Source organism: Aspergillus wentii (genome assembly GCF_001890725.1).
Source record: "Aspergillus wentii DTO 134E9 unplaced genomic scaffold ASPWEscaffold_8, whole genome shotgun sequence".
Lineage (NCBI taxonomy): Eukaryota > Fungi > Ascomycota > Eurotiomycetes > Eurotiales > Aspergillaceae > Aspergillus > Aspergillus wentii.
Window position 1 is genome coordinate 120,935 of NW_024467839.1, and position 14,854 is coordinate 135,788.

The 14,854-nt window shown below is 47.0% G+C and overlaps 7 protein-coding genes across 7 annotated transcripts; 3 read left to right on the forward strand and 4 right to left on the reverse strand.

The window, feature by feature from the left end:
• Positions 1-182: 182 nt before the first annotated feature.
• Positions 183-1,003, reverse strand: ASPWEDRAFT_140589 (uncharacterized protein). The gene is made up of 2 exons (XM_040829404.1): positions 623-1,003; positions 183-546 (listed from the first exon to the last, which is right to left on the reverse strand). Exons 1-2 carry the CDS (start codon positions 860-862, stop codon positions 379-381), a joined length of 408 nt encoding a protein of 135 aa, XP_040684465.1. The 5' UTR covers positions 863-1,003; the 3' UTR covers positions 183-378.
• Positions 1,004-2,052: 1,049 nt separating this feature from the next.
• Positions 2,053-3,636, reverse strand: ASPWEDRAFT_31501 (cytochrome P450; the record flags this gene model as incomplete). The annotated part of the gene is made up of 3 exons (XM_040833557.1): positions 2,053-2,471; positions 2,530-3,409; positions 3,466-3,636. The coding sequence occupies 3 exons, from the start codon at positions 3,634-3,636 to the stop codon at positions 2,053-2,055; spliced, it is 1,470 nt and encodes a 489-aa protein (XP_040684466.1).
• A 604-nt stretch (positions 3,637-4,240) lies between these two features.
• ASPWEDRAFT_62222 (Zn(II)2Cys6 transcription factor domain-containing protein) lies at positions 4,241-5,837 on the forward strand (the record flags this gene model as incomplete). The annotated part of the gene is made up of 2 exons (XM_040838622.1): positions 4,241-4,309; positions 4,358-5,837. 2 exons carry the CDS (start codon positions 4,241-4,243, stop codon positions 5,387-5,389), a joined length of 1,101 nt encoding a protein of 366 aa, XP_040684467.1. The 3' UTR covers positions 5,390-5,837.
• A 596-nt stretch (positions 5,838-6,433) lies between these two features.
• Positions 6,434-6,757, forward strand: ASPWEDRAFT_44777 (uncharacterized protein; the record flags this gene model as incomplete). Its single annotated transcript, XM_040836345.1, has 1 exon — positions 6,434-6,757. A coding segment is annotated over exon 1 (275 nt), but the record flags the coding sequence as incomplete, so codon positions are not given.
• Positions 6,758-6,759: 2 nt separating this feature from the next.
• ASPWEDRAFT_44778 (DUF3433 domain-containing protein) lies at positions 6,760-10,068 on the forward strand. The gene has a single exon (XM_040836346.1). It carries the CDS (start codon positions 6,927-6,929, stop codon positions 9,963-9,965), a length of 3,039 nt encoding a protein of 1,012 aa, XP_040684469.1. The 5' UTR covers positions 6,760-6,926; the 3' UTR covers positions 9,966-10,068.
• On the reverse strand, positions 10,041-11,518 carry ASPWEDRAFT_44780 (uncharacterized protein). Its single transcript, XM_040836347.1, has 3 exons — positions 11,400-11,518; positions 11,126-11,354; positions 10,041-11,049 (listed from the first exon to the last, which is right to left on the reverse strand). Exons 1-3 carry the CDS (start codon positions 11,462-11,464, stop codon positions 10,351-10,353), a joined length of 993 nt encoding a protein of 330 aa, XP_040684470.1. The 5' UTR covers positions 11,465-11,518; the 3' UTR covers positions 10,041-10,350.
• A 941-nt stretch (positions 11,519-12,459) lies between these two features.
• Positions 12,460-14,351, reverse strand: ASPWEDRAFT_119737 (cytochrome P450; the record flags this gene model as incomplete). Its single annotated transcript, XM_040828933.1, has 6 exons — positions 12,460-12,674; positions 12,733-13,023; positions 13,094-13,227; positions 13,292-13,901; positions 13,956-14,202; positions 14,265-14,351. The coding sequence occupies 6 exons, from the start codon at positions 14,349-14,351 to the stop codon at positions 12,460-12,462; spliced, it is 1,584 nt and encodes a 527-aa protein (XP_040684471.1).
• Between the last annotated feature and the right edge of the window lie 503 nt (positions 14,352-14,854).

Genomic DNA, 14,854 nt, shown 5'->3' on the forward strand with positions numbered 1-14,854 from the left:
TCATCGCACCCCGCAGAAGAACGCTCAAGTCTCGGCTCTTGGACCATTTTGAACCTAGGATTGATATGAGCTATGTCGGCAAGTTATCTCTTGAATTACGAGGCAGAAATCTATAGAACTCGACCATGAATACTTTACATAGGATCTAGATTTGTATAATATTAAGACTTGATTGTTGTTATATTTAATTCGTGAAACTTGATATGAAATCGACATCTATTAGATACTGCTATTGGTTGTATGTATTTTCTTAGATACTTGTATTTAGAAAACACCTGGTATCTTTTGATGACAGTATAGAAATCGATCGCTAGTGCATATACATAATGCTAGCCGAGTTCAAAGACTCCAAGCTTTCATGTTGTAATCCACCGTGCCTTAGAACATTTCTGGCCAATGCCCCGCCTGGTGTGCTTCACGAGAAAAATCACTCTGTTCTTTGCCAAGCTTTTGTTGGTAGTCTTGCCCAAAGGCATTCATAGCAGCTTGGGTTAACTGGGCACCAGCACTCTCCAGTTGATTCTTCGCCGCGATCCACTGGGGGCACTATTGGTAGGGGTGTTAGCAATACCAGATCTTTCAGGCTGATTTCCAAAACTCGACATGAGATGCATGGACTTACGTCTCCTTGCTTCACCCACGTTCCAAAGCTAGCATCAGTGAGGCCATTGTCCTTTTGATCCTGGTAGTCTTCCCGTGCGTTTTTGTCTTCAGACGCGAAATTTGTAAGGGCGCTCTGGTAGCTTTTGGTCACATTCTCAAGTTGAAGTTGCAGGGCGGGGTTGGAAGTAGAGAGGCCATCGAAATTGGTTCGAAATGCGAGCTTGGACGCGTCAAATGGGACCTCCACGGCGTCGAGCATTTTTGCGGTGAGAGAAGGAAAATAAGATCTGTTGTGAGGAAATAGTAAATCGGGTCAAGATGATGGAGATTGAAAGGTAGAGATGGAGGGGAGGGAGGGGTATTAATACTGTGGGATCGACTCAGCTACCCTCAGCTGAAGACATTCGGCTGAGATGTTTCGCTTCAGCTATGCCGATCTGCTTCAGCTCTGACATCATTTCTTCAGCTATGGCTTTTACCCCTCATTCTGCCCAAATTACTTGACTCACATTATGACATTTATTTATAACTCACCACTATTATCTACATCGGTTATCACAGCCGGTCATCTTGAATCTGATGTTGAATGGGATGTATGGGCATGAATGCCACCCGCAACCCATCTCGCTTAAATGGCGCATTCAAAGTTTGGTTTTCTTAGCTACAAAATACCACTAGGCCGAAAGAAATATACGGACACCCCGCGTAGCCCACATCATTTCAAGTTAACATTCAGGTTTCCATGGACATATGTGTACGGATAAGCAGATCGAGATTGCTTAATCTCTAGGTTAATCAAAGTAGGCTCAGCTGACATCATTGAAAGATAAACAAACCTTCATAAAGGATAATGGTGATAATGTTATTCAGCTGTGCGTAGCTGAGGGGTAGAGAGAATCCACTGCAAGACTATGCCGTTGACTAGCGTAGTTGAGTCGAAGCCTTTTTGTCTCCAGTCAAGGCGATGGCTGCCTAAGAATGAACAGCTATTCTAGTCGATACTACAGCTGGCGACTTGAAGTGATAATATTAGGACTGGAGGTCCACATATACTGGATCCAGGCTATTGTGACCATATCTAGCTATTTAGATGCTATCCATGGAATGAGGGGATGATATAGAGGTCCATATCCTACTAAATGGTCCAAAGACTATTATGATCTGACCAAGGCATGACTATGCTAGTTTCTAACACTATACTTAGCTCCTTACATAGGATTGTAGATTTGGGGTCCTTATTTCGTGAAACTGCAGAAACTACTGAGGTGGTTGGACCGGCTGATGAAGCCATGAATGGCTGGGCGTGAGAGCTCTCGTAGACGAAAAAAAACAACACAGAAAATTCAAGGGAGTTGTTCATCTACACATTGTAGTATGACGGTCCAAAGTGACATGCTGCTAGGGAGAGTTGAGGATAATATGTATAATTGTATTTCACGTCCAGCGGTATCATTTCCCCTCGACCTTCTGGAACATGATAACCCCAGTTGGATCCGGAATCACCGACGTTCCATGATAGATGTTCTTCGGTCTGGACTCGCCATCTCTGAATGCCAGATTGTAGTGTTGAATGATATATGCAAATGCCACCTTGATCTCATTACTGGCAAAGAAACGGCCAGGACAGGCATGTGTTCCGTGACCAAAGTTGATTGATTGCGTGCCCGTGGTGACAAACTGGTGCCTGTTCTCGTTTCCGGCCTGCTCACGGAGGCGCGACCACCGGAATCCATCGAAGGCTTCAGGGTTGGCGATGATCGATTCGTCCATGTTGAGGCCGTTTGCGCAAAAGGCAATCGAGGTTCCTTTGGGGATGGCGAGGCCGTCAGAAAGATGAAGGTCTGATGTCGTCAATCTTTCCAGAGATACTGCCAATAGTAAGTTATATGCTTGTCAGGATATACTTGTTCATGGCTCAGAACGTACCAGCACCGGGTGGGCTCAGCCTTTGGCTCTCCTTGAGGAAACTGTCCATCAGTCGTAATTTCGGCATGCTAGACTTCACCAGTATTCCTCCATCTTGCTTCATGACAGCGTCCAGCTCCTCTCTCAAGGGCTCCAGGTACTCTGGGTGGGCACATAGGTCGTAAATCAGATGGGTCAGATTCATGGACGTGGTGTGGATGGCAGCCAGGCTTAGAGACATTTGCGCAAAAGCTTGATAGGTAAGATCGCTAGCTCTGGTGCCGGAATTCTTCATCATGAATTGGATCATATCCTGCGGTGGAACATAATCCGGCTTCTGCATCGCTTCCAACCGCTCTTGCAGGATTGGCTTCAGCAAGCGCCTGGCATTGGCCAAGTGGCGACTAATCGCCTGTACCCTGGGGATGAAACGTGCAACAATCGGTCGCAGGATCCAGTGATACTTGCCGACTTCTTCCCTGGCGGCAAAACAGTCCACTGTGAAATTGACCGACGAATGAATCCATTCCTCATCCCGGCATAACGGCCGGCCAACAAAGACCCTACCAGAAAGGAGGGCAATAATCCGCAGCAGCTTTGGGTACAGTTGAATCGGTGACCATTCCTCACACGGACCAAACGTGTCGGGGAAAGCAAAGGCAGTCTCGTCTTGGAGCGCGGCAAGAGAGGCGGTGATGTTCCGAGTCAGGTCGGTCTTGACGGAATTGACGAGGATTTGGTCATGAGTGCCCATGGTTGTGTAACGGCCCAGAAAGCGCTTGAAGATTTCCTTTGCAAAGCTGACCTTGCCCTCGGGTAGAGATTTGATCTCGTCAATGTACCGTGTTGGGAGGACCAGTAGCTCAGGCTTCTCGGGAAGCGTATATGGGGTATCAGGTATCTTGGATAATACGTTAAGAATGGAGTTGGAGATGATGACTGCAGCAACTGACTTACTTTTCTATGGGCATCAAGCGTTGTTTTGTAGAGACAATCATTCTCACTCCCCAATACCGGGGCCATTCCCTTGCGCCATTTGAGGGGGGTTTTGAACAGGTAGACAAGAAGAAGAGGCAAGGATATGTAGATCAAAGTCTGCACACCGGGAGTGCCCCAAAGGTCAAACATTTTGAATGTAAACAGCCAGCAAAGTCGAAATGATATTGGGGAAGAAGCATGGATTCAAAGACATTAGCAGGATTGAATATTTTTATATTCGTATCGAAGGGCGTATTCTCGGAAGCAATACGCCGCCAGTCGACCCTCCCTCAGGGGAATCCCCGCTCACTCGGATACTCGGGGCTTAGGCTAACCGGGACAATGCTATTCGATCATTCATGAAGAATATAGTATGCCGGAGATCGAGTTAGGTGACAGAATTTCTCACGTAGCACTGGCCCGTGCTTTCTACCAGACAGCATTTCGGAAAGCCAAAGCCGTCCAACATGGAAACGAGTGCTGATGTATACTCGTGACCTTGCTTGTGCTTGCTGGATAGCTATCAGCCTATGCATCACTGGCTTTATGCAATGTGTAATATGGCACATGAAACGCCAGTCAATGTACGATGAACGATGAGCGATAAACGATAAGCGAGTAGAGCCGTGTTCCTATTCGCTGCACATGTGCCGGACCCACTCGGATCTGCGCTTCGACGAATACGCGATACGCAATTGGCAGTTTTGGTGTGCCTTCATCCATCGTGATATTTTGAAGCGATTCAAAGCAACTCATGTCTTCCCGTCGGTTCCATAAAAAGTCTCGTACAGGATGCAAGCCATGTCGCTCTCGTAGAATAAAGGTAATCCTCAACAAGGCTCCATTCAGATCGACTCTAATCCGTGCCCAGTGCGACGAAACACATCCGAATTGTGCCAACTGCCAACGAGCAGATTTGTCTTGCCATTATTCTCGGCGAACACCAGCTCCTGCATCTCCTCAAGCAAACCATTCTGAGCATGCATCTTCAGCTAGTCTTCAAATAGAGAGCGAGGAGAGATCGGGGTTTGATTTGCTGGACCTGAGACTAATGCATCATTTTACCCTGGTGACCTCCGCTTCTCTTTTCGAAGACAATCAGCAACGCCTATGGCAGGAGGAAATCCCCCTCCAAGCGAGTTCTTGTCCCCTTTTGATGCATGGCATCTTGGCTATCGCCGCTCTCCATTTGGCCTTGTCAACGCCGGCCGAGTCTTCGTCGTTATTGGACCGGGCACTACATCACCACACCTTGAGTCTTCAGCTTTTCAATCGCCAAATCACAACTTCCAATTCTTCAAACGCACATCTACACTTTTCATACACCGTCTTGCTCATTGTCTGGGCTTACGGGTCCGTTGTTCCGATGGATGACCAGTATCTACAGCTTGATGGCCTGCTGGACTCACTCGAGCTCGTACGATTGGGGAAAAGCATGTTTGAACTCCACAGTGATGACATCCGGCGAGAGGCAATCGGTCAATTTGCCGGATTCGATGCTTCAAGGGCCAAAAAATACATATCAGATACAGTTCGCCAGGCGCTCACTGGCTTGCGCGCCAAAGCAGACGATTTCATCGACAGCATGGCCATAGACCACATGGAACATCATCTGCAGTTTTCCGAAACCACCGGTGACGTACGGTTTGTAATAGGATGGCCGGCCGTCGTTGAAAATGCTTTTTGGGCCCGGATCAGATCGCACAAGCCAGTTGCAATGTTGATACTGGCGCATTACTCCATGCTTCTTGCCAAGTGTAAAGAGCATCATTGGTGGATATCAGGTTGGGCTGGCCGTGTTCTCCTGGCCGTGGAAAACATCCTTCCTGACTCAGAGAAACGCCGACTTGATTGGGAGACCCATCGGGTTTGGATCAGGCATGAGATGATGAGGTCGCCTTGAGATTTGTTTTTCTCCAGACTATCCAACATACTCATTGTTCACTGTCATGGCCACGATGCCCCGAAGATGGTCAACCAATCAACACTCTTGCTACCTGATGCCAATTTTATTCAGAGGATCATCAAAGTCGTATAACAACCAGGCCATGAGACAAGACATCAAGACCCTAGCAACGACTGGCAACCGTGAAAAGCAACCATTGCAAAAAGGGCTCTGCAGGGAATATAGATAGACGAGACTACTAATGACAGCATTAATATTGTAGTTATCTGGGTGCTCATGTACATGCTTAGCAGTGTTCTCGACATCCTGATAATCTAAGTGGCCCGCTAAATAATTTACTCGTGCTGAGATCTTGGTTGTGGGCCAGGGAGTGATTGTTAAGTTAGGATTCTTTTAATGCCTATGCTAGACACTGATAGACGTTATTCTACTTCAAGTAACGGAGAAAACTATATAACCTTCTATATAGCTTCAACTAGTGATAGAGAATTTTGCCTATTACTGTAGAGCAAATTTCTACCACCAATGGACTGCATCCCAAGTAATATATACTTAAGGGAGTATATATAAGCACGTGTCACAGTTGCTGAAATGACATGATTATGGAGGCCAGAATAGACGAATTCCATTGCTGGGAGAGGATACATATTGCAAGAGTTAGCACTATTCTTGTTAGTCGAGAAATCCCCCAGGGACTACTGCAGTTACTCCACAACACGATATATTTCTTTATCATCTGGATAAAATAGGATATTTATTACAAACAAATTGTGTGCGCTGCGTAGCTTAGGGCCTGATTATTATTATTATATTATTATTATTATTATCATTATTATTGTTCTTCTTCTATGATACCTTGTTAATGTTGATCGTGCCGATCTTGCTATGAGGCTGTGATATGCACCAATAGCAAGGCCGACCCTGAATCCTTGCTGAACAACCCCTCCTCGTACAGCTTTAGCCTTGTTGCTGTCGTTTTCCTATATTTCAACCATGCCCACCGCCCCCAAACAATTTTCACTTATCAGGTCTGTTGATATCCTCACATACTCTGGGCATTCGAGATGGATACTCGGCGAAAACAAAAGAAACCTCTCCTGTCAAATACGGCCGAACTCATTAGCGACAAGAATGAAAAACCTCGAGGCAGGAAAGATCAATTTCAAATGTGGACACCGATCATTCTTCACCCGCTCGTTCTGATCGCATTCGCAACCCTTTTTGCCATCTTTTTGATTGTCACCGAAGTGCTGTACCATTTTTCAAATAAAAACCAGGGACTGAGCACGAGTGACCAAAAATACCACTACCTCTGGACATACGCTCCAACTGCCGGTAGGACAATCCCACCGTACAAAGAAGCCAGACTGACGAGAAAGTCTTCCTCATCGTTGCTGGATTCTGGGGACAGGTCGAGTATCGATCCAAGCAGCTCGCGCCATGGCAATCCATGAGGCAGAGGCTGCGACCGGCATCGCAGAGCCTGCTGCTTGATTATATCACGCCGTGGAATGTCATTTCCATGTTTCGCTCGATGAAGCAGAAACACTGGGCTGTTGCGCTCTCTGTGCTGGGGTCTCTGCTTATCACATTGCTTACCGTCTTTTCAACCGGTCTGTTTATGTTGGAGAGTGTGCGACTGGAGAACATTCCGACGACGTTGAAAGCTTCCGCACAATTCAGCAGCAGTGGATACGATAGCAAAATGGTGGACGGTGTTCCTGTCTTGAGTGTTGCTGGGATTCGACAGTTCAATCTTTCTTATCCAACGGGGACGACGGATAAGTATGCCTTTTCGCCTTTCAACGCGCCCAGCACAAGTACAGGCACAAACAAAGTCATCACCGGCAGGGTGAATCTGTTCTCTGCAGACCTCGAATGCGAACAAGGCAAACTCACCAATTACACCGCGTACAATGTCACCGGGGGCAGTAGCGGTGGGCCTATTAGCATCATACCAACCGCGAATCTCACGCTCAGCTCGCCGTCATGCGATACAGATCCTATTCAGACGACGATATTCGCCGTACCCGATCAGAACAGTACCGCTGCCGATGTATTTTTTGAGAAGTGCACGGGTAATGGCCAGACCGGCTCACGACTGATATTTGTGAGCGCAAGGATGCTGAGGGCTGGGTCGTACCACAGCATATCACCGGGCGCATTCTTTTGCAAGCCCACATACACGATATCCAAAGGATTGGTCTCATTGTTTGCGAATAACCAGAGTGTCACTCGTCTCGTTCCTCTCAGGAATGAAACATCCCGCCGCGATGCAATTCCAGGCATTGGGTATTCCGAGATCATCTCGTCCTTGAACTCGAGTCTGCTGGGAGCGGAGAAGCCAGTCACGGGGGTCTCTACGGGGAATACCAGCATCAACCACCTTGGGACTTTCTACAAGATAGCAAACATGTCTTCCCCGTTTGACGCAGAGAGTCTTTTTGAGCCATCGTCTTTCCAGAACATCTCCACAAGAACATACCAGTCGCTAGTTGCACAAATTGCAAGACAGAACTTCATGACCTCGTCTGACAGTGAGTTCACAGGGACATATTCCGCCACCCAGCAAAGACTTATTGTCAGAGAACTGTCTGTGCGAGCCATGGAAGCGATTCTGGCTGTTCTGATTCTGGTAGCTGCAGTCATGCTGGTCTGTAGACCAGTGCATTCAACGCCCCGTGATCCCGGTCCTCTGTCCGGTCTCACAGCGATATTATCCAGGAGTCCTCAATTAACGGAAAGGCTTGATGGGACACAGAATAAAAAAGACATGAAAGCAAGGTTGGCCAATGGTCTATATATCGGCGAGGTTGCTAGCCAGAGCGGCGAGAAGACGTTCCGCATCAAGGCAAAGTACCAGGGAAACAATAAAGCTCATACTGGTGCTACCATCTCATGGTGGCAGCCCATATCTCGGTGGTGGCAAACTGTCACAATACTTCTTCCTATCTTGATCATCGGCGGATTGGAAGCCGCATACCAAGTATCGAAGAGTAAAGATGGGCTGGGGACTATCACGTCTACTGGATATATCCAATATGTCTGGGTGTATATACCTGCACTGGTGATGTTGCTTGTCCGGATCTTCATAAATGGCATTCACTTCTCCTTAATGATTCTCCAGCCCTATCTTCAATTAAAACGCGGAGCAGCGACTGCTAGCAGCATGATGGAGAACCACCTTTCTAAGATCACACTATATTCATTCTGGTGTGCCCTGTTTAAGAAACAGTTTATTCTTGCTGCATCTGCCCTGTCTGTTATTATTGCCCCTATCTTAACCATCGCTGTAAGTGGTTTATACTCGACCGAGGATGTGCCAGTCCCTCGCCCAGTGTCAATAATGGCGAGTGATTCTTTTAACGAACACGGAGGACCTGCCCATGATAATGGCCGAACAGCATCAGCGCTCATCGGGTCGTTGATTGTGGCAAGAAACATGTCTTATCCAGCCTGGACGTACGACGAGCTCATCACTCCAACTCTGCGGGAGGACTCCGTGACTGACCTGGACGGGGATCTTCCCTATCAACCATCAAACAAGACCTCCGACGACTCTGCGCTGATAGACCTGACACTTCCAGCGCTCCGAGTTAGTCTAAACTGCACCTCTCTGCCGAGGAAGAACATCTCATTAAAGAGCTTTCCAGCCGGGGGTTCATCTGACTGGGAGTTACAGATGCACTTTGGCTCCGACTGCCGAGCTTATTCTGGTACAACGATGACAGTCAAAAGCAACAATCCAAATGCTACCCAGACAGTCTTTGGACAGTTTACAGATTATATAGCCTCCTTCAACGGCTGTCCCCAAATAGCAGCACTGTACGGTACCCTGACTCCGCACAACTCTACCAGTGGCGTCCATGGATTCGCCTGCAAACCATATTTGAACCAGGTTGAAGCCAGAACGACACTTGCCTACCCAGGGCTGCAGATCCAGTCATTGGATGTGGACGAATCAACTATGAAGCCATCTAAAGATTTCGCCTTTCCAACTATCATTACTTCCATGCCCAACATCACTAATAGCGCTGGCAACAAGGCCTTTGACAGCTTTTTCTCCATCATAACGAGCATCCAGGGAGCCTTGAATACATCCGACATTGTGAATCCAGATGCCATGCCGTCAGTCATCAATGCTACGCAACACCTCTACCGGGTTCTCATGGCTCAATATCTCAATGCGGAGGCTCGTACTGCCTCCTCCACCTCGATACCATATAACGGGACCATATGGGACCCTACACCAGTGCGTCTTGTGCAGAGTGTGGTTTCCACACGCATCTTGGACGGGTGCCTTGCCGCAATGACAATATGTTCTCTCATTGCGGTTTTCGGGACTCGAACTAGAAAAATACTCCCTATCAATCCGTGCTCTATCGCTGGTGCTACGACATTACTAGCCGGTTCGGACATGTCGAAGTCCGACGTTTTCCCACCAGAATCAGAGTGGTGCAGTGACAAGGAAATGACAAAACAGGGCTTATTGAGCGGACTGATATTCGGGCTTGGATGGTGGGATAGACAGAGATACGGAATTGATATCGGGAAACCGGCGGAAACGCCATAATTTTAAAATACAAATAGCCTATGATTAATGCCTTGAGATAGTAAGCAATAATGACCATTTCTAGTTAAGTCATAGAGTGTAAGTTATCCTATGTCAATCAACAAGTTATGGACATGAGGTATTTCCGCTAGTAATTACCATTCGAAACAATCATCTTCTGTCTACTCATATCACCAGTCCAACCAATGTTGTATCTTTGAAATATTCTCAGACCGTTCTTTCGAGCGCAAATTTATACATTTGTCAAAACAATGTGCCTACGACCTTAGAGGCTTAGCCTATAGGAGAGTATTGCCCGCCGTGAAACTCGGACTGCGTATGGAATGCTATACACTGCTTGTCTCGCCATAAATAATGCAAGATTTATGAATAGTTGAGAAAAGCGTCAACCCGAAGTGCCCTTATCGATGCTTCGGTGTTTCTCTAAGCCAGAGAATAGAGGGACCTTGGAGTCTTTAATCAGATCCAAAGCTTCGTTCTTCCGTCTTTCGCCGAGCATGTTTGCACTTTCTTCCAAGCGAGTCTCCACAACATGTGGTGCCGCCTGAACATATCGCTTCAGAGCTGCAATGGCTACCTTGAAGCCAGGCGAATCGATACCTTCAAACTTGCACATATCTCGATGATTTGCGGCGATCCCACATCGATTGGTTCCATCTATCACTGGCGCAGCACTGTCACGTGCCACAACATAGTCCGTTGAGTATATAAGGTTTGTCGGAAGCTGCTCCCAGAAGAAGTATACATGGTATCGAGTCATCATTGGTGCAAAGTCTTGTGTTATGTTTTGCAGAGTCTCAGAGTCTACTTCGAGGCCCGTGACAAGGCTTGTCTCAAAGCGAGTAATCCTCCTCGGGACAACAGCAGATGCAAATTTCATCAACTTGTTTGCCGGTCGGGCGATTCCTGATCCGTTATGGGGCGTTCCGAAAAAGAGAATGCCGAATGTGCACGTATAAATCAAGTGAAGACGAGCGCTCCTGGAGGATACACGACCAGCAGCTATGGTCAATGCTCGCTTCACTATGATCCCGCCCAGAGAATGACATAAGAAAATGATCGGTCTTGTCGAAGCATCGTGAACCTATTAATATTGAGGTGTGAATTTAGCGTTGAAAACTGATCGGACTATTTTGACTTCAAAGGCTTCCTGCACTCACTTCTCGGTCAATTTGAAGCTCTTCAATGAGAGTTTCTGCATGATGGAGGATTCTATCTGATGTCGTTGATTTCCCACCCCATGAATTTGTGTTTGCTAGATAGCCCCAGCTTAGCACCCTGGCATTCGGAATCTTTTCTGGGAGGAGATCGCTAAGCCAACAGAGATGGCTTTTCTCGTGCGTCCACGTTCGGATAGCGTCGCCCTGCAGCCCGTGTACAGCTACAATACTGTTAAGATTAGTAAATCGCCTTCTAATTACCAGTTTGGCATACTCAATATCTATCTCTCTCCCCTTCGGTTTGAATAGTTCGACTATTCCCGTACGCTGGGAGCCCATTTCCCACCTTGAAGTGAACTCGAGCAGTCAAGTATAGGGATGCGCAGAGAAAACGAGTGGCAAAATGAAGGAAATCAATGTTCTTGATCTAAGGGCGAACCCCACATTAATACATGTGTATCGCTATCTGGGGCACTTGGGTTGACTGGGTGCATGAACCCTGTCATTGATGTCACACGTATAAATATAGGCACAGGCGCTAACTTTCCTGTGAGATGATGCAAGCGTGTGGCTTGCGCCTCGGCAGAATCCTGGGAAAAGAAGCAAAATGGATTCCGCGCTAAATTGGAGCCTTCTATCGGACTTCGAAAGATACATGTTTCCAATTCGTTTAAGTGTGATGGAGGCCCCTCACAAGGAAGCATAAATGGCAGATCCCAGTTCCGAGGTGATTACGATTTATAAGACACGAACGAATGGCAATCTACGTGGTTTCGATTCCTAGGGGGTCCATATGATCCTAGAATGAATGCAAGATCTTATCCTTTCTACATAGGCCAAAAACTTCCAAAAATAGGATTCCCGAGAAAAATGAAGGACTTTACAGCGTGGCTATCCAGACATGAAGAGCGGGAATAGATTCTGGCCCACGCACGACCAATGCCAAACATTTCTGCCAAGGAACTAATCATGCATCCTCTATGGATGAGCCTTTTCAGAAAGCCAGTTCATATGAAACTCGAGTGGCCTAGTAGGCGTAGACCGGCGCTAATTCATTTGGTCATGCTCATTCAGCTGCGTCCAGGAGTGCTAAACTACACAGAAATACTGGATTGTTAGTGGACGTCAATTATGATCTGGTGAAAAGCAATATCTTGTCGGCGGCACGAAATGGGATCAAATAGTCGAGAAATTCCGTGCTAGGCCTGAAGATCTGCACACATGTGCAACTGTAAGATTCGCTGTATGGGTAAAATAGAAATTTGGGAATATACGGATAAAATGGACTTGTATGTGAGCTTCAGTACATAATTCTAGGAAAGGACTACGGGTATTCATGACTCAGACAGTTTTACCCAGCAGCCTTCTTTCAAGGATAGAACCAGAGTCATTTTCTGCCTTTCGTATGCCGTCATTGGACAACCCTCGGTCTTATGGCTGGACCAGCCAACCCAATCCCGCCGGGGTACCTCCATCGCTAGTTCTACCTTGGGGTATCGCTGGAGAATTCTGATCACGGCACATGATGCTTCGATCAAAGCAAAGTCCTCTATATTGGCGAATCAGACAAATTACTAGATCGTTAAGAGGTTATGGCATTAACTTACGTCCTAAACAGACTCGAGGCCCACCATTGAAAGGTAAATAACCCCATTGTTTGCTCAGAGTGCTTTGAAACAATGGGAGATTCTTATCTTCCCAACGCTCTGGCCTAAAGGCCTCCGCGTCAGGGCCGTAGAGATCCTCCCGGCGATGCATTGCATAGACACAAAAGGCGACATTTTCACCCTTGCGAATAAGTACCGGAGAATCCTGATCGGGACCGCCGCCTACTGGTAAAACTGTTGTGCGGTGGGCTGTTCTCGTATTAACTGGAACTGAGGGATAAAGGCGAAGGACTATAAGGTTATTAGACCATTTACGTAGCCGGCTAGGGATGCGACGGAAGTAACGGCGAGAAAGACTTACCTTCCTTAAGCACATTTTCGAGATATCCCATCTTCTTCAGATCATCCCGAGTAAAGTCAGTTCTTCCATTCAGCTTTGACTCAATCTCCGCATTAAGCCGATGTAGAACATCTGGGCGCTGAGCAAGGTGATAGCTATGATAATGCAACATCAGTGAGACAGCAGTCACAAGCACACAGGAACCATGCAGATACTTACAATGTCCATGTAAGGAGACAAGCTGTTGTATCTCGACCAGCGAGTAAAACATTTAGTAACTGTGCCCTCAACGCCTTTCGATCTGTTGAGTTCTCTGCAATAGCATCAAAAAGACCGTAGCGATCCTTTTCCTCCGGGTCCTCTTTAGCCTTGTCATAGCGCGAGTCAATAATACTGTCCATAAAACGATGCACCGTGTCGCATGCATTTCGAAACTTTTTGCCTCCGATTATCCAGTATAAATCCAGTAGTCGAAAGCGCTGTACAACATAGTTTTGCGCAATCTCAAATTCCTCGGCAAAATTGCTGCCTTTTGAGCACTGCTTCTCAGCAAGACTGTTGATCGATCTACCACAAAGATATTCCGTTGTGGTGTCTAGAGTGAGTTGAAAAAATAATGATTGCAGATCAAGGCGGTCACTTTTTTCTGAAATACGATCAAGAAGGTTGTTTATGTGGACTTGAAAGATTTCTAGGCCGTTATACTGTTGTTTCCCAAACTGTGGCTGAAGCATCTTTCTGGAGTGTCTCCAAGGTTCACCCTCCTGAGTGAAAATGCCATCACCAAGAAGCGGGAAAAATATTTGACGACGAAGACCAAATCCAAAGTCTGGTGTATTGTTAGCCAACCATAAAAAGATCATTAAATCAGCGAGGATCTCACCCTTCTCCTGGGATGACATCATCGCCTCCAGATTTCTAGGCTCTATCGTGCCGAAAGCAATCGTGCCTAAGAATTTCTGCTCCAAAGTAGTGCCGACGTCCCTGAAATGAAATGTGAACAGGTCCATCAAGCGCTGGTCGGCATCAGCCGTCCAGATTTGTATCAGGCGATCGATGCCCAGCGGCCACCAGTTCTTGAGCCTGGGGGCTTTTTTGCAGCCATTTTGCACGCCGATGCTACAGTCCACCTAGAAATGGTCAGTATTGTACACACCAGCCATTTGTAGCAGATGGACCATCTAAGCTTTACCTTGTAAGCGGTGAACGCTTCTTGCGCACGGTACAAAGCCCATGCCACGATAATAGACGCACAAGCTATTGCTGTCAAACTCAACATGTTCGCAAGGTGCTTAGTGCAATGTATTCAGACTGACAGGAATCGCCAAAGAGGTTTGAACCCCTTATCTAGCACGAGGCTGTTTCGAAGCGAAGGTTGTAGACTTAGCCACGGCGGTTCGTGTCACACGCCAACATTTAAAAGCCCCCTGGAATCGACTGGTTCGTGGATAAATTAGATAAAATTGAATGGTCGTGTTATTTATCGAGGTCAGGAAAGGACAAATGTTAGCCCAGTTCAGATCACTGCTGAAATTTGGGACAGTGGCGGAGTTGATGCATTAGCGCGTAAAGGTTGTGACGGAGACTGCATCCCAGCCTCGCAACCTCTCAGCTGCTTCATACTTTGACAGGGATAATCTACCAATCGCTTAGCGCGTTATTATCTTTCGGCAAACTTACAAGGACCCCTCCACTTTGAAACACCCATTAGGCTTGCGGGCTTCACCTCACCCCGCCTAAAATCGCGTCGTCGTTGATGACCCTTGTAGACGGCAGAACATC